The 19,001-nt window shown below is 42.7% G+C and overlaps 1 protein-coding gene across 3 annotated transcripts in view; it reads right to left on the reverse strand.

Annotated features, from left to right (window-relative positions):
* Positions 1-19,001, reverse strand: part of RARB (retinoic acid receptor beta) — a 430,651-nt gene that overhangs the window by 178,302 nt on the left and 233,348 nt on the right. The window contains exon 1 of one of the 3 annotated variants that reach the window (XM_006153325.3): positions 15,782-15,955. The exons of 1 other annotated variant lie outside the window; for it this stretch is intronic. Coding sequence is in view for 1 of the 2 variants with exons in the window: in XM_006153323.3 (XP_006153385.1) it covers positions 15,425-15,581 (157 nt within the window). In the remaining variant the exon portion in view is untranslated. Of the gene's footprint in view, positions 1-15,424; positions 15,956-19,001 lie in introns of those variants that run through there. One more of the 3 variants, XM_006153323.3, reaches the window with a different exon arrangement.

The following is a 19,001-nucleotide window of genomic DNA, read 5'->3' on the forward strand; positions in this document are numbered from 1 at the left end:
AAGAAAGAAAGAAAGAAAGAAAGAAAGAAAGAAAGAAAGAAAGAAAGAAGAAAAAACCTGTTCCCATGATATTCAAGTGAGTGCTAGAAGGCCAAGGAACACTCTCAAATTCTCAGGTCAGTTTTCCAGCTAACACATTGATAAGGACTTATCATCACAGCCAGCCTGGATCTCCCATTTTTGATACCCTCCTCGACTTTACTTCGGGTGTCTGGAGTAACCCCAAAATGCATAAACAAAAGCAGAGAGTTTCTGAGGGGCTCTGGTGTGCCAAGCACTGGGTTACAAAACAAACTGCCTATCTGCGAGCAGGCTCAGGTGCACCTGGGAGAGCGTGCCTGGCATTCTAGAAGTTGGCTGAGGGTTGCATAGGACATGCCTGTTCCTCTCTGTCTCCCAGAGAGTTGCGGGGATACGTGAGCTGAGTTGAAAGGAGTGTGAACATGTTGGCAGGTACTCTGTGTCCACTGGACAACCAAGCAGGCGTGGGGCAAAGCATAGCACGGCACACCACACTGATAGGATTGCAACAAGAAACAGAAGTTAAGTCCAGCCCTCTGGGATTCTGTAAAAACCCTGGCTTAGCACTGCCAAATAAATGTTAGCAAAATAAGTGCTAAATATTTGCCAGGCTCCAGGAAAACTCGTTCCACCCATAAGGCAAGGCAGTTCAACAATGACTGCCATCACCACCCCGCAGTACTCTGTTGACATTCTCCAGCACTGTGTTTACCATCCACATAAAGAGATAATTAGAGCTTGTTAATAGCAATAGGAGAGAAGAGTAAAGGCTAGAGAGAAACAGGAAATAAACAGGGAATGAGCAAATACCGAGAGACCTAACCGAAGCTTAAGTACACAGAGCTGTGTCGTTCAAGGTATTAGCCATTAGCCACACGCAGCTATGGAAGGTTACATTAATTTTAAATAAATTCGACTAAATTTCACTTCCTCAGATGTATGAGAGATCTTAAACAAATTGAAGGAGGGGCTGGCCCCATACTGCAGTGATTAACTGCTGTGTGTCAGTAGCCAGGTCCCATACAGTCGACCAGGATTCGAAATCTGGCCCCGGGGGTTTGAAAAACATGTTGAGTGTGTGTTAGTGCCCTAAGGATAGGAAGTTGAAATAGAAGGAATAGGATTGCAATGTGGTCACACCCCATCGGGAGGTACTTTCTCTCTCTCTGTCTCTGTCTCTCTCTATTGAGTGCATGCACCCTTCTGGGATAGATGGTGCATGTACTCACACTTACCATTCTTCATGGTAAAATGTGCATTATAAAAAAAAAACTAGGCAGAGATTTCAAATGTTCTTTCACTCACACAAACTCGTATTTTAATGTCATACTCTACACAAAAAATTTTAGGTTATTTACTTCCTCCATGAGTCAGAGAGAGAAAGAAAAAGACAGGGAGAGGAAGCAGGCTTCGCAGGGTTCCTACACCACCGTCTACCCCCAGCTCCACCAGCTCCGGATCAGGGGCAGACTCCAAGATGTCTGTGGACGCGAACCAAGAACCTTCCCCTGTGGGATTGTCACTGCGGCACCACCATCTGGCTGCTTCTCCACAGGCTTTTGGGCGTTTCCTCGTATTAACTCTATGTCAAGGTGCACAAGAGCCACACGTCGCTGGCGACTCCCATGATGGAAAACACAGAATCACAGACCGTGTCCACCAACACAGACAGTGCTATTGGCAAGCACAGAGAATGACTACTTGAAAGGGTTCAGCTACTCATAGCTACGCAGACTCGACTGTGGTTTACTGAGGGTTGATCGTAGACCAAGTACCATACATGGACTGGGAGAGCCGTGGTAAAACACTCAACAAACACCTGCTCTCAAAGACTTCCTAGTTTAGGCAAGAAACCTGGTCCACAAAACATAGTATACACACACAAAAGGAGAAGTAGGTAGAAACCAAGAAAAGAAACCTGGTCCTTTTCATGGGAAATGAAATGGCGAGTTTCCAGGTAGTCACTGTAAAGTGTTTTCCATTTTTATGCATTTAAAAATTTTTGTAATAAAACGTTGGGGAAAATAGACTACTTATAAAACACTAGGTGTCAAATACACTATTTATTTATTTTTTAGAGGTTTTGGCTATAGGGTGTGTGCACTCGCCAGAAAGACAGAGAGACAGAGAGACAGAAAGTGAGAAATCACCCCCCAGGGGGATGGCCACGCCGTAATCCTTTCTCCTCCATTCTCCCCTCGGGATCTTGGGCATGCACACACATGTGCCCGGTGTGAGTTTAAGCCACTGGGTCCAGGACTTGAACCTCAGTTGACTACGTGGGAGTTCAGCGACATAGCTATTACGCCAACTGCTGGTCCCCAAATACACTCTTTTATGTAAGTCTTTTATGAGACTTTGACCTAGCTTACAAAATAAGCATGATGGATCCATTTTACAGATGTAAAAAGCAGAGACCACTTAGCAGGCTGCACTGTGCCAGGCTATACACCCCTGTATCCTTCGTCAGCAACTTACAGATTTAGATCTGCTTCCATCAAGAACCCACAACATGACTTAATACTACTTCAGTTTGCTCATCTGTCTCTCTTACCTCAGAATGCATCACTCAATAAGATTAGATTTCAGACGAAAGAAATAGATGGAATATGATGGATAGACATTAAAAATGTATGCGAAACAATATGAGGGGTTTCCAAAACATTCACGGACAGCCAACCTGTGGCACGGTGGTTGAGGTGGCTGAATCCCACATGGCTGACTGAATCCCAGTTTGGGTCTGGACCCAGTGGCCTGAAAAACATGCCAGGCAAGTGTGAATTCATGCCCAAAATCCTGAAAGGAGAAGATAAAGGAGAAGGGATTGTGGTGTGACCATCCCCCATGGGGGGTGTTTCCTTACTTTCTCTCTCTCTCTCCAGTGAGTGCAAAAGTCCTCTAGCAAATGAAAAAAAAGTTCATCGAAAATGTGCACTATGAAAAAAATTATACATAAATTTCACACTTTTTTGCACCAAAATAAAGTTGTACCTGAATTCCATTTTCCACAAGCTTTTTGAAATCTTGTCATATATTTCACTTAAAATATATTTGAAGTCACTGAAATAAAATCATTGTCTGAGAGTCTATAAATAATCATTTCAACTCATGTAAATTTCGCTAAATAGTAAAGGTTAACTTGGGTTTAGGCTCCTTAATGTTCGATATTTAAAACAGGTGGCAAGTCTTAAAATATCAATTCAATTTCACCAGCTCTTAGAAAGTTTTCTTTTTCTTGGGGTTGGCAGGTGGTATGGTGGTTGAGGGTGCTAGACTCCCACACGGTTGACTGCGGTTCGAGTCCCAGACCCGTCAACTTGCTTTCCTGCTTTCCCTCTCCCTCTCTCACTTTGTCTTTCTGTAGTCAAATTAAAAATAGATCCATAAATAAATGAAATGAAATAATTCCTTGAAAAAAATAAAGTTTCCTTCTTTCTTATTCTTTTTTTTAAGCGGTGTTTAACTAAGAAGCACCACCTAACATGAACTATTAATACCCATTTTCAGACGAGGCTTAGAAGTGAACTAGGAAAACAAGAAAAGCAACGTTTGGGTCAGCAGGTAGCATGATGATTAAAGTGCTAGATTCCCACATGGCCACCACAATTCAAGTCCCAGACCCTGAGTTTGAAAATCACGCCAGGCGTCTGTGTATGCATGCCTGAACTACCAAGAGAACAGAGAAGGGACTGCAGCATGACTGTCCCCCCAAGGGGATGATTTCTCACTTTTCCTCTCCCTCTCTCTGTCTCCCTCCGATGAGCACATGTGCCCTATGGCAAAAACCTTAAAAAATAAAAAGAAGGAAAGAAAGAAAAGCAGCATTTGCCCTGACTTTCCTTCCCAATGAGACGTTTTGAGGCTCCTCCGTAAACGCGAAACTCATTCAGCTCCCAACTCTTGGAGCTAAAGCGGTGACCAGGTCAGCATAAACTTCAAGGACAAATGGGGTGTAAAAACCTCAGCTTTGGGGTGCAATGGTGGTGGAAGCCATGTGGCTGCCTGCAAGTTTAAAGCCTGCATTGACCTGTACATGCTGGGTACAAAAAATGAGAAGCTCTTTGCCAATAGGTTATAGAATAATATCTTTGGCTTGACTGACATGCATAGTCTTTGTGCTGGAAAAAGAAATGTTGTACACTATAAAGATGTGATTAAATGTAAATAAATTAATCAAAAGAAAAAATGTTGGGTATATGCATGCCCAGGATCTTGACAAGCTGGAAGTCTTAGGGAAGGGTTTCTCAGTCCCCGTCTCAATCTCTCTCATGAATAAACTCTTTTTAAAAAAATGGGCAAATAGTAAACAGCTTCATAATTTGGAGAGTTTTAATGTGATTTGGGACCAGCAGATGGCGGAACGGTTATGTTGCTAGATTCCCACATAGTTGACTGCCGTTCTAGTCCCAGGCCTGGCAGCTTAAACCTCATGCCAGGCACGTGTGTGTGCGTGCCTAAGATCTGAGAGGAGAATGGAGGAGAAAGGATTGCAGTGTAGTTATCCCCTCTTGGCGGTGATTTCTTGCTTTCTATCTTTCTGGTGAGCACACTCACACTTCAGTAAAAATAGCCTAAAAAAAAAAAAAAAAAAGGCTGTGGAAGACCAGCAGGTGGTGTGGTGGTTAAGGTGCTGGACACTCCCACATGGCTGAATGGCTGATCATGGTTCGAGTCCTAGACCTGGTGGCTTGCTTTCTCACTTTCTCTCTCGCTCCCTGTGTGTGTGTGTGTGTGTGTGTGTGTGTTTCTCTCTGGTCAAATTGAAATAAATGAATGAATAAATAAAATTAAATAAACAATTGTTTTCTTTTTAAAAAAAAAAACGGCTGTGGTTTTATTTAAAGAAATGGTGCAATCAGGAAAAATGTGAGTTATAGCTCTTTACCTCTCCTCTTCCTTTCCCCAAATCTAAAATGCTTCATAATCCTTTTTTGGTATTATTAAGGTACAAAAATTGTGTCAGGAATTCTTCACTCAGCCAACAGAGATGACAAACAGCCAAAGCTGAGGATCCCCTAGCGAACAACCAGACACGGAGGTTAGAGAAAAGACCTACCTGGGATTTGAAACCAGCTCTATTCTCACTATTTGTGTTACTGCAGTCTCATTACTCACCTTCCCAGAGTCTCAATTTCCTCATCTATAAAATGAAGATAATAATATCTTCCTCATAGGGTTGTGAGGATTAACTGATAATACAGTATGCACAGTCACTAGAGTCGAATTTCATTAAATATTTAACCAGTCAAAAAATAAACAAACTTCCAGCTCAGCCATCGTTCTTCAATGTAGTCTCTTTCAGAAGATAGTATTTTCTTTCTTATTATGGAGCATAGATGCTGAGACTAGTATTATAATAGTATTACATTATGGTAGACTGGAGATTGTTGTACGTTTTTTGCCATTCCTCCACTGAATGATCGATGTATTGAATCTGGACTGGCTTAAGCAGTAGAATCCAGGGCAAGTGACTCTGGGTCTAGCCTTTCGGAGACCTGAGTGATTCTGCTTCCTCTTCTTGCTGCCTCTCAGAATATCACTGCCCTTGCTGTGTAGGCAGATACTCCAGCCCGCAGACCCAGCTGTGCTCTCGACAGCCGACAACCAGCACCAGCTGCCAGGCGGTGTGCAAGCCCTCTTGGACTTCCACCCAGTTTAGCCTCGGATGATGCGGCCCCAGCTGACACCATGTGGAGAAGAAGACCTGCCCAGCTGAGCCCAGTCAATCCACAGAATAATGAGATAATAAATTGTTAGGTCAGTAGATTTGGAGATGGCTGGTTACACAGCAATCAAGCACTGAAATATGAGATTTAAGAAAATCGAATCAAACCCAACCCGAAAAAGAATATCATTGATAAACACTCCAGAAACCACCATGAGTGTTTTAAGGAGCAAGTTTGGAAAGTATACATTTATTCCATTTTCTATAATTGGTGTAAGATTCCTCTTTGTGAACTATTGGGTCATCAGGAAAGTTGTGACACATTTTTTGCCATAGAAAAACATGCCATGTGGGACCAGCAGTTGGCGTAATGGCTATGTTGCTGGATTGCCATGTAGTTGACTGCGGTTCAAGTCGCGGACCCGATGGCTTAAACTCACGCCAGGTGCATGTGCGTGCGTGCCCAAGATCTCGAGAGGAGAATGGAGGAGAAGGGACTGCAGTATGGCCATCCCCCCTGGGGGGTTATTTCTAGCTTTCTGTCTCTCTGTCTCTCTCTTTCTGGTGAGTGAATGTGCCCTATAGCAAAAACCTCTCCGAAAAAGAAAAAGAAAAAGATGCCATGACTTTTTTTCAGTTGAACTTTATTTATTCATTTTTTAAATTTTAATTTGACCAGAGAGAGAGAGAGAGAGTGAGAAAGACAGAGAGAGAAAGCAAACAAGCAAGCACGCTGCCAGGGCCAGGACTCGAACCACAGTCTTGTCATGTGGGAGTCCAGCGCCCTTAACCACCACGCCACCTGCCGGCCCCATGCCATGACTTTTCTCACTACCCAATATATTTAAAGATTACCTATGAGGCCTATGAACTAAAAATACTATTATGCCCACTCCACTGTATCGGCAATGTGTAACCTATTGTATTTGGTCACCCACCGTATGGGCCTGCTGTGACTCTCAGTGGCTTTTTTAGTTCTTTCCATCAATCTCAGGCTCAAAGTCCTGCGGAGATTTTTGTGTTTGTGTGTTTGTGTTATAAGAGGGCTGTGTCACAATGACTTGTGTTCACGAACTTCTTCCATCACACTGTGGGTACAGAGGGAGGGGGCATGTCTGTTCATCTTGGTGTCTGTCCTCCACATTTCGAGGAGCCTGGCACACATGCCAGACAGCTCAGAGACATTTGTCGAATAGGACACTGCAAGAGGCAGCAGAAAAACTATAGGGCACCACTGATGCCATCGGTGCAGTGTGGATGACAGCTTTGACGAGGACAACGCCCACTTGTAAAAGTCAATCACTTCTACAAAATATGTGGGTTCGGTAAACAGAGGCCTCTGAATCCGGACCACAGAGCTACCCAAACTGTGACACCAGGAATGACCGTCACCTCGGTTATGAGCTATAGACAAAGGACCCACTTCCTGAGGAAAAGCGATAACTAATTTAGACACAACAAAGAAAATACTGTTCATTAAGAAAATGTTTCTCTTATTCATGATGGAGCACGGGCATACCCATAAGAAAAAGAGAGAGAGAGAGAGAAAAAGAGAGAGAGAGAGGGAGAGATGAGCACCCTTCACACTGTCTGGTCACACTAAGATCCCTTTCCCCCAGTCCTGCAGCCCGTCAGAATCTGGTCACTTAGGTCTATGCTCAGGATGTTTCAGGCTGACCGGGCCAGGGATATGAACTATAGTTACCATGTGGATCTAGCTTTTCTTAAGCAGTGCATAACCACTGCGCCATGAAGGTGGCCTCAAATTCTGTACAACATTAAAGAAAGCACATAACCCACGTGTCATGGCAGAATCTGAGAAGGTCTACCCATCTGTACGTTTTCAGGATAAGAATAGAATCTTAATTGACAAAGATCTTAAATCAACTCTTCTACAGATCCCACAGTGTAGACATGCTTGTTCCCATCTCATAGCTGTTGAAATTGATCGTGTGTCAACTAAGGCTATCCTGTCATCTCAGACCAGCTGGCAATGCCGAGGAGCAGGGGAGCGGAGATGCGCGGGAAGGGAATGCATATGAGAAGAAGCAGAGCAAGACTTAGGGAAGGACCAGTTACACCCCCTTTGCTGAGGACAATAAAATATATATCAACACTATCTTTTCCAGAGAGTCTGCAGCGCACCGGTGAGAAGATCACTTCTGCCAAAGTATTTGCAACTTACACCCATTGTAAGCCCAACCATGGGTTTATGAAAACTCTTCCCTGAGTAGCAGACAGATGCCCTGTTCATCAGCATCTTCCAACTTTCTCCGCAAATCCAAACCTGTTCATCCTCTCTCTAGTTCCTTTTGTTTCCTCTGATAAGCGGGGCCCCAGTGAACAATTAAAGCTTTCAATAAATAATCTCTAAGCACATTCATTTGATTGACTGTTATTTGATACAGCAGTTAGTTTCAATGGGGCAGTTAATATTGATCACATAAAGTACTCCAGACAAACATGACACAGTTCCAGAACTCCATGGATTATTACCCTTTATCTGCCAGTCATCTGGGTTACTTGTAATGGTCACGGAATTTAAAATCAATAATAACAATTAGTGTTCTGTACACCCAAACGGATGAATCATGTGAAATGGGTTTTCATATAAAATCAAGGAGGAAGCAGGTCCGTAACGTGGGAAAAGGCTCTCTGAATTTCCAGTGCATCCTTCGCAAGGGATGTTTTCGCAAGTTTTCCAAAAGGCAGCAAGACAGAAGAAAGGTGTTCAGGAGAATACGTGTTCATAAAGCGGCATGTGAAACCCCTGATGGTCTTAATCCAAAGGACGAGGAGTAAAAATGATCAAAATGAGTGCTAACGAATGGAGTGAAATGAATGGAACTGCTAACTTCCTTTCTTGGAGATGTGCGTGTAGCTACCTGTCTCAGCTTTCGATTCGAAGGCATTAATTGTGATTTCTTTTCTCTTTTTTGATAATCAAACGGCAACAACAGTAATTTAGCTCCCTGGTACCCCTGCTGTAATGCACAGAGAATGAAAACGCAAAGCGACCGAGAAAGGTTGTATCGTGAAACTGTAACCAGCGCACTCTGTGAAATCGTCCATCCCAAAGACTCGTTTTTCATCAATTATTTGTTATTTATCTGATGTAACTATAAGAAGGACTAATTAAAATATATGCCTTTTTATACAGCTCTTTGTCATTAAAGCCAGTGAAAGCATTCGGAGGCCCATAATGAAATAATTATGTTTGCCTTCAATAACACATGGCAGTACTGAGCTAAATTAAAACATCAGGAACTAAATTTTGCTGCCTCCATTTCCATTTTAGTTAATTATACCCCCAAGCTTTCCAATAGACCAGACCCTAAAAAATCTTTTGAAGCTGAAATGGCCTTCAGATCATCAGCCTTTTTATAATTATGGACTTTGATGATAAGACAAAGGTATTGTAGCCACTGAAAGCTTTAATATTTGTGAGAAAAGGGATTTATTATATGAGGTCATCTACTCTGAAATAGGAAAAAAAAATGGGCATAAATGTGATCCAAATCTTCTTTTCCCTGTTAATTGATGTGCCCATGGAATATTTGGTCTTACCTGCAATCTTTTGAACTCAGCTATATATATTTTTTTTCCTTCTGATTTGGTAAAATTTTAATTCAAGGCAAAGAGTAAATGATCAATAACAACAGAACAAATACTTCACTAAATCTGGGTCAAATTGGAAGAGTTACTCCTTATTCCATACTAAACCTTAAATAGTTATCATTAAAAGCCTTTAACTGAGGAAAGCCTGTGCATGTTAAAAAAAATAAAATAGGGCCTTTTCATTTGAACTTCTCCTTCTCCAAGTCTCAAATCAGAGATAATCGGAAGTCCAAAAAATCTGGGTTTAAGAGAAAAGACAAAAAAGAGAAAAAGAGCGGAAAACTGCTAGGTGGTTTCAGGGCTGGTGGCTAATGAAATGGCTTTAGTAAGATGGTCATCTGATGCAGATGGGAGTGGGAACTTTGTACTTCCAAAAGTAAACCCGAGTACCCCGGATTAACTCTGACGATGTGAATTCCCTCTCGTTTGGTTCTATAAGGAGCGTGGGCTAGGTTTATGGATGGATGATATTTGGAGATGGCTAAGTAGACTGTCTTAGGAGACACTGGCAGAAAATTGTTGACAGCTGGGAAACAAATACCTATGAAATGACAATGGAAACGTAAACCGATCATCTCAGAATCCACTTTTGCTAAAATCATCCTCTTGTCCTCCAAGGTCGTTGTTCTGTTATAGAAATCTGCTGCTTTGGGGACTCGGGACCATTATCAGCCCATCTCCCCTGTAAACATCAGCTGTCTTCTTTCTCCTGCGCTGGGCTGGCTCACTTCATCAGCTGCTGTGGGAGGCCTGGAGACTCCTGGAATCCATGTGCCCTGCCTACAGGAAATGTGTGACCAGGCTGGGTCGCCACGCTGACGTCAGTTCCTGTTATCCTCGCCTTATCATGCAGGGGACCAAGAGTCTTATCTTACTGAATGGTCCCTTTTCAGCTCCCCACCCTGCAAGGCCAGAGAAGAGGCAACTCAGCAGTTCTAGCGCCTGTTTCAATTCCCATCAAAGACGCTCTGAAAGCTCAAGACCCATAATAAAATGCTTGCAGATTTACCTTCTGCTGCTTCCTACACAGAAAAAAAAAAAACTTCTTTGCAAATTTATTTTTCATTCATTGAAAGGGGTGTGGGGAGGCCGCAGGAGAGGGATCATGCTTTTTAATGAGGTAAGTAAGGAAGCTGAGAATGAAAAGAGAAGAATTCAGGGCAACGGTATTGACTGATGAGGTGGTGTTATTAGATCTTACAGATGAGGCAGGTTATCTCATCTCCTATTTAACAAGGGGTACTTAGGCCAAGCCACTTACAGACAGGATACTGATAAATCTGAAACCTGAGTTCACTGTGTCCTCCAGCCTTCATCGTCCCCCACTCCAACTATTTTTTTTTTTTTAAAGCTGGCATAGGGCTGATACAGACTTACTCATAACCAGTCAATTTAATTCTACCCCCCTCCTCCATTCCTAACACACACACACACACACACACACACACATGCACGCACGCATACCCAGGCTGCAATAAAAACCACAGTCCAATCCACTTTACAGGGAATGCTTTCTATTTACAGATCTATAGTTTGCTACAAGAGGAATTCACATCCAGAAGAATGACCCAGAAACAAAAGGCAATCTTCAATCATGAAAAAATTAAGCTGTGTGCGCTCTAGTTATATGGAACATAGAATCCAAACAAAGACTTTCTGTACCACTCCTGGGTTCAAGGGGCAGTCTAGGAGATGTCGTAATATTGAAATATCTGGCAGAATTCCATGATTTACGTGGGAACTGTGGCAGTCTATTTGCAAGTGGGTTATCCTAGAAAATCAGAAATATATGATTGCGATAACTACACTGTAATTTGAAAGGCGAGATTCTACATTAAGATCCCTGGAAAGGTCTTCAGCCAAGATTTTTCTGATTAACCTTCATCAAAAACTCCCATTTCTGAAATAATCTATTTAATTGATAGTTAACTGAATTTATATTAGAACATTTGAAGAATAAAAACGTCATTTACGCATAAATTTATTAGCACTCTATAGGAGATTTTTTTAAAAGATGGTTTAAAATGAACACTGCATTTATTGTTTAATGAAGTCCTGGGCAACTTGAGAAGAGTTTTACATTTTGCATCTTGGCTTTACACCTCCACCTTGCTTTAGAAAGTAACTTTCTAATTTTAAAAGAAATCCATGCATGTTTAAAACAGTGATTTTAAAAATGATACATTTCTGGGGCAGAATTTATAAACTTTGTCATTGAGCATGCATTTATCTCCCCTCTGGGATACAGTTTAATGGCATTTATGGAATTTGTAAAGGAGAAAACAGTAAGGTTTTTCTTTTTCAACCATCTCAGGGCTTGGCATAGGTTGAAAGCAAATTATAAATGTCTGAACTTTCTTTCATTCTTACGTTTTAAAGAAAATTCCATGGCAAACTGGTTGTATATGGTCAGAGCCAAGCTTCCAGAAATGAGAAACTTCCGGTTTGGGGTCAGTTAGCCTCTCAGAAATGGCCATTCTGGTCATTTATCTATTAAGAAAAACAGGCCTGATGCAACGCAAGAGTTTTACATTTAGGCCAGCGAATCGCATTCTAACTAGAGCTTCGAAATCACTCTTCCATAGCTTAAATTTAAGCACATAGACACCCGCCTCTTCTACTGTTCTGTTTTGGGTTTTGGAACCCAACAATTCCCGGTGATAAAATTTAAACTCAAGCATTTTTTGCCCTCCTAAGTTGCGTATCAATACTCCGCTGCCAAACGTACCAACGAATCTGGATACTGACAATATTTTCATGTATTTTTCCTTTTCTTCAGGGAAGGGAAATCTCATGAATCTTCCTCTTGTGTTCAAATAACCCTGGCCTGCCCTCTCTTCGAGGAGATTTAAGCAAAAGTCCCTTTTCTTCTCCTCTTTCTGATGGTATTAGTTACCATCGTCATGTGGCTGAGAAGCAGAAAATTATGTCCTACTTTAGAAAAACAATTGGGCCTTTTCACCGAAATATTTATTCAAAACCCCATTCAATTCATACGGTGGCTGTCAGTCTTTATTTAGGCTCTCTTTCAGAGGGTATCTTTGATTTTGCCACTTTGACCCCAATTTATATCTCACTAGGAGAGGATTTAGATACTGTTTAATACTTAAAATTCGGGTCCCAGGGCTTTGAGAAGGGGGACTTTCCTTGTTCCTTAATCACACACTGCTACTGTTTGTTTTAAAAGTAATTTCTTCTCATTAATGAGCAAAATCCTATTTCAAAAAGAAAACATTCTTTTCTTTCCCCTTTTGATGTATTGAAGAGGGAGAAGATAGGGAAAGGAGCCAAGAAGTTGTCACACTTGTGCTTCTACCAAAAGCAACTATATTTAGATCACAAAAATATTAAGATTTATCCTATGCCCGTAGAGCAATTAATGCTGAAAACATCTGGAACATCCTAAAACCAAGATAATCCAGGAGGCATGTGAATAGAAATTTAGTGACTTCCTTCCAGAAGCAGTCTGCAATCATATTATTTATGCCACATTCCCTAGGTAGCCCCCTAATCCTGACTTCGAATGTTTATAACGAGCAATTCACAGGCCTTACTGCAGGCAGCAGCTGGTTGGCATATCATTTTTCTGTTTTGAAAATTAAAAAGAAAATAAGAGGAATATTCGAATGCCTTTCCAAAGGAAGCTTCGCGTGTATTCTTGTTCAAAGGTTTGAGTCTATTTACTTACTCCACACACTCATCTCATAAAAAATACATTGGAGCGCAAAGCAGAACCTAGTTTTAATTGGAATATAGTACTAGTTTGGTTTTTTTTTTTCTCTCGGCCCCCTGTTTTCTCTGGGTTAAGAGCACAAACAGATCTGCTTCTCATCAAAATAGTCATTAAGGAAAATGGAAAAGGTGTGTGTGTGTGTGTGTGTGTGTGTTATAAAACGTGGCCCTAACACACATTCATTTCAAAAGCCCTAGCAAGCTATACCATCCAAAGCCAAGCACTGCATGCAACAGACGTTTGTTAGAATCTCACAAAGAAAAAAGTTTTTGTTTTATTTATGATTTAGAAACTTAACAACAAAACTGACCGTCATAAACTGGTTTATGGAGGCTAAAGTGACTCTGTAGGAGCAAAAGCAATATTTACATTTTATTCACTTCACCTAAAGTTGGGGTGTGGGATTCAAACCCTCTTGAAATGGACCACAATAAGCACTAATTGCCCTGCTTACAAAAATAAGACACTGGAATTTCTGAAATCCCTTTGTCAAAAGCCTTTATTTACTTTGTCTAATGCAAGTTTCTTTGATTAGCTAAACTTTGCGCTTATCAACACTTCTTGCTTATCGCTGGCCCTAGGCGAATGACACATTCACCACTCGCTCTCCCCAGATAAAGCAAATCCCTTGTTTAACTTGTTCAAGAACAAACAAAGCTTTTCCCGAACTCTTACAGCTTAATAGGCATGTTTGGAGGGTTAATTACAAGAGGGAGAATGTCTACAAGGAACAACTCTATCAGGTCTAATAACGTTCTGTGAGGATCCTAGACATTTTCCTTCCCTTCTGTTAAAAAATATGTTTCCTGACAACTTTCTCTAAAAGTGAGAAAGTTTCAGAGAGCCCCAATTCCTTGGGATTCCAACAGAAATTGTCCTGCCGTTTTAATTGCTACAGAGAGGACGGACGGGTCTAAAAGATCTGTGAATGAATTGGAAACTATTTAGTTAACACTCTGTTTCTATGAGCTCCCCAGAAAGAAAACTGGCAGCAAGAAAGGAAAGGTATTTGGGGAGCCCCTGAAGATGAGGACACCTTCTGAAAATGATATTATTCCTTTTGCCTTGCTTAGGGCTCTACGAAATGTTCAGCCAGACAGCCAGAGTGTTGGCATCAAATGGTTATTGATTTTTCAGTTACGAACCTGTTGATTTCCTGACCCAAGAAGCAAGTCTTTATTCTTACGAAAAAGTTTCAGAGAGGGCAATTTCAACCCTGTCATTGTCTCCCTCTGCTTTTTCTTCTCTCTCTTTAGATAAGCCAACTATGTTATTAGGAAAACTCAATTTCTTCCAGTTAAACTTTGACCTCTTTGAAAACAAAGATTTAAAATGTCATTTTCAGGCTAATGCTCCAATGAATTGTCAAATAAAGTACTAAAAACATTTTGATAGATAGCTGAGCCATTTATCTAAATCACTGTCAGGGCAGGGATGCATCCTTGCAGGCTCCTGCTGCAGCCGCAGGAAGGTGGGATTTCTGCAACTCGGGTCATTTCTCAAGCCTGCAGCCAGGTTACTACTGTTGACCAGATGCGTGCCTCGGCACCAAGTCAGCATCAGATAACCAAACAGTCAATATTGTTCAAAAAACAAAACAAAACACCAAACTCCACTTATATGTCCTCCCCTTTAACCAATGTCCAGACTCCCAGCTGAATTGCAAGATAGGAAAATAATGGATGGCTCAGCCCAAGGTGTGCTCATTGCCAGTAGTTTTCTAGCAAAACAGCAACTTCTTAGACCAACAAAGTGACTCGAAAAGGTGGCAGCAGGGGTCAATGCTAAGAAATATTGCCTCCCCTTAGCAAGGAAAACATTGGAGGCGGTAGCCTGAACTGGTACTTTAGGAACTTCGGGAGCAGCAGCCACCTTCATTAGGCTAAAGACTTTGCAAGGAAGATGTCACATTTGAATTACTTCGTCCCGATGAAATACACAGAGGGGACAGGGGGGTGGATGCAGCCAGTTGCTAACCCAAAGAACAGCAAAGTGACGTTCCCCTCTGCATCTATTTTCCTAAAAATTGCACAACGGGCCATCCTGTCCTGCTTGAAGAATGTTCCAAAGTCCTGTGGTCACCCTCTCCTTTTCCCCTCCCTCCATGCATATTTTACACACTGTTCTCAAGAGCCTGCAAGGTGGGTTAAAGGAGAGCGTGGGTGCGGGAGGGGTTATTTGGGAAGAAAATAACTAACAGGAAATTTTCAGCGGAGGGAATCAATATGCACGCCAGCCTCTCACACACCCTTTCAGCATTAAATCCTTAAATCCTTTGTCTCGCAACCAATGCAGTTTATTTCCAATGTCTTTATGGCATGCAAAAAAAAAAAAGAAAGAAACAATTTTCTTTTACTTGGTAGAAGAAGGGAGAAAAAGAAACCTACATTGAGCAGTGTGCCGATGCTGCCATTCGGTTTGAGTCAATCCACTGAAGCATGCTTTGAGAGCTTTCTCCTGGAGCATGCAGGAAGACGGACTCGCAGTGTAGAAATCCAGGATTTGCCCAGGACTCACTGACAGAACATCCATACAGTCAAACATGATCTCCCCTGCACCGAATGTCTGCAAAAGTGCTTATCCTCTAGGTGAGGAGGCAAATGGCATAGAAAAGTCCACCCAACTCCATCAAACTCTGCCCCTTTTTTGGCACGTAGGCTGTTGGGCTTTTTCCCAGCCCCGAATCATGAATTATGACAGACAAGCCAGCTAAAAGCCTGTAATTGATCCAAATGATCATTTACCATTTTCCAGGCTTGCTCGGCCAATCCAGCCGGGGCGGGGGGTTCCCAGAAAGATCCCAAGTTCTCCTTCCAAGCAAATGCCTGCAAAAAGCCTTCCGAATGCGATCCGGAGCCTACCCCGACGGTGCCCAGACAAGCCCTGCGCGGCTCGCTCGCGTCCTCGGCATCCCAGTCCTCAAACAGCGCGCATGGGGGAATTCTGGTCCCCCCTTTGGCAAAGAATAGACCCTCCTGCCTCTGAACAGCTCACTTCCTACTACTTCTGTCACACAGAATGAAAGATTGAATTGCCTAATATATGCGAGTGAACTTTCGGTGAACCCTTCCCGGGCTGCTAACCTTCAAATGACCCAACCAGTCTGACATCACCAACTCCCAGGATTCTCACAGAGCTTAAAAACTCCCAGCAGCCCTGCAAAAGCAGACAGCCGGAGAGGCAGGCAGCGAGCGCGCACGCCGGCGCTTTCTCCCCCATTTCTCACCTTAAAAACAATGCAAGAAGTGCTTTTTAAAATGAGCAGGGGAGGAGCCAGCACGCTGCTCCTGGCTCTCGCTGAGCGCCAACTTCTCCGTCTTAATGCCTTTAGGATTCGCGGGTGTAGATTGGAGACCGGTGTGGCCCCCTTGGCCCCGCTCGCCTCCCGCCCACCGCCTCGCCCCCAGCCCACCCTTTACATTCCTCTGTGCGTCTCTCTGTCTGTGACATTCCTGGTAACGTATGTATTTTTCCACTCTCAAGGAACCACATGCAACCCCTAACGTGCAGAGCAGAAAACACCTACCCCTTGGGGAAGACTGGGATGGAGAAACTTTCCATTCCGTCGTCTTTTGCTCTTACTCCCTCTTGCAAGCTCTGGCCAGAGGAATTGCCTTGGCTCTGCAATCCAGTTCTGTGGATTCATGTCCTTTTAAAAATCCTCTCCAGGGTATAGGCAGTATATGGAGTAGTCAAGAAATAGTTAACTTCTGCCTACCACCACCCCCCCACACACACACACACACACAAGATTTTAGATCATAATCCCAGAGAACAGTGCTCAGAGTGTACCGTGCATGGATTTGGGAGTCAAACTTAACTTGATTCCAATTCCGGCGCCACCACTTACCAACTGCAACATCTGGGACAACGATCTAACCTCTCTGGGACTCAGTTTCCTCATCTGTAAAATGGGCACAGAATACTAACCACCCCAGTGAGTTGCTGGGAGTACAAAAAAAAAAATCACATTTGTAAGGAACTCAAGTGAAAGTGTTGGAACAAATGTTAGCTGTGACTCATTCTGGTTATCTTTCAACTGGGGAAACAGGAGCCTAAGGAACCTAGACCGGCCCCAAGACCCATAGCTCAGGAGTGTGATGAGAACCAGATCCCTAGACCTCCAGTCCAGTGTGACAATTACATGGCTGTCCCCACAGCCTCACACCCGGAATAGCATCTTGGTAACCCCAGGCATCATGCCCATGTACTCCCCACCACATAATTAAACACATAGTTTGAAAACTGGCTAAGTAGAATGATTTTATATTTTCAAGGGCCAGTTGTTTGTCCATGCCAGCCCCTACCCAATTTTGGACATTTTAAAAAGTAGAGTAATTTGGGGGCCAGCAGGTGGCATAGTGGTTGAAGCATTGGATTCCCACATGGCCCACTGTGGTTTGAGTCCCACACCTGGTGACATATTTTCTCATTTTCCCTCTCTCTCTCTTTCTCTCTCTCTCTGTCTGTCTCTAGTGAGGACATGTGCCCTGAAGCAACTTAAAAAATAATAATAATAAATAAAATAATATTTTTTTTAAAAAGTAATCTTAAGAGAAAATTATTTTAAAAAATACTTCCTTTGTGGATCCAACCTAGAGGAAGGACCTGCTTTCTAGCTAGTCTTACAACACCGGGAAGAGCAGATGCACTTTTTACAAATAAACTCAGGCAGACAGCGTTAAAAGGGGGATCCAATCCACCCTGCAGTCTTTGCACGGCTTGCTTAGAGGATGCAACTTACATCTAAAAAAGGAAACTCTGGGGAGGAATTAAACCACTCTCTCTCTCCTCCACAGCCTCTCTGGTATGACTTATAATTCACAAAACAAGGACAGAGTGGGAGACAGTGTAGGGGGAAGGAGGGGGAACCTTCTTGCCCCTTGCAGGGAAGAATGGAGCTCCAGCCTCATTTTGGTGGGTTCTGCTGGAATGTGCATTGGCATCCAGACCTTTTAAAAAGCCTGTGGGGGGGGGGACCCCACCCCATGCTGAAACTCTGTCTAGCGAGTTGCTAAGTGGCACTGTGGTAGAACATGGAAAGTATGCATCGCACACACTTACCAAATCAAAGCTCCTTTCATGGAGGTACATTACAACAATTTCAGCCCAGCAAGCTCAGCTCTTGCTATTCCAAAGTTCAGGATGATAAAGGGATGAGATTTTGCTGAAACTGTGTGTTTGTTATTTCTCTCTCTCTCTCTCTTTTCTAATATATGGCTGTCATTTCGTAATAGAGCCTTATTATAAGAAACTCTGTCATGACAAAGAAAACACACATTTTAAGCAAGGGAGCACAGAGGAATTTACAGAACATTTAACACACTGTCATTAAGATAGTTGTAAAGATACACAAAGCACCATATTTGGTGTTCATTTCTACTGTGTCTATGAGACTTATAACTCCAAAAGCTTATTTAAGGTCCTCAGAGATCCTTGGAAACTAGACTCACTTATACCCAGGTAATGGAAGTGAGTAAAAAGTTACAGGGGAGGGAGCGGCTATCTTTATAGTGTAGCAAAAGGAACGTAAGCCAGAGATGAAAAACAAGGCACCACTTACAGGTGTGTGTATACCTGTACCTGCCCTCCAGCAGAGGTTGGCCCACTTCCTTGCTAAATATCTTTCGGAAGGGTAGATGCGGTGGTCCCAGGGAGCTGAAGATGGGGATGAGTGTCCTCCACGCTCTGTTCTCTCTCATTCTTTTTTTTATTTTATTTTTATTTGTTGGTGAGGTTTTCACTATAGGGCGTGTGTGCTCACCAGGCAGAGAGACAGAGAGACAGAAAGCGAGAAATCACCCCCCGGGGGATGGCCATGCCGCAATCCCTTCTCCTCCATTCTCCTTTCAGGATCTTGAGCACGCACACACACACGCCTGGCGTGAGTTTAAGCCACCAGGTCTGGGACGTGAACCATGGTCGACTACATGGGAGTCCAGCGACATAGCCATTACACTAACT

The sequence above is a fragment of the Tupaia chinensis genome, unplaced genomic scaffold (assembly GCF_000334495.1).
Source record: "Tupaia chinensis unplaced genomic scaffold, TupChi_1.0 Scaffold000368_1, whole genome shotgun sequence".
NCBI lineage: Eukaryota > Metazoa > Chordata > Mammalia > Scandentia > Tupaiidae > Tupaia > Tupaia belangeri.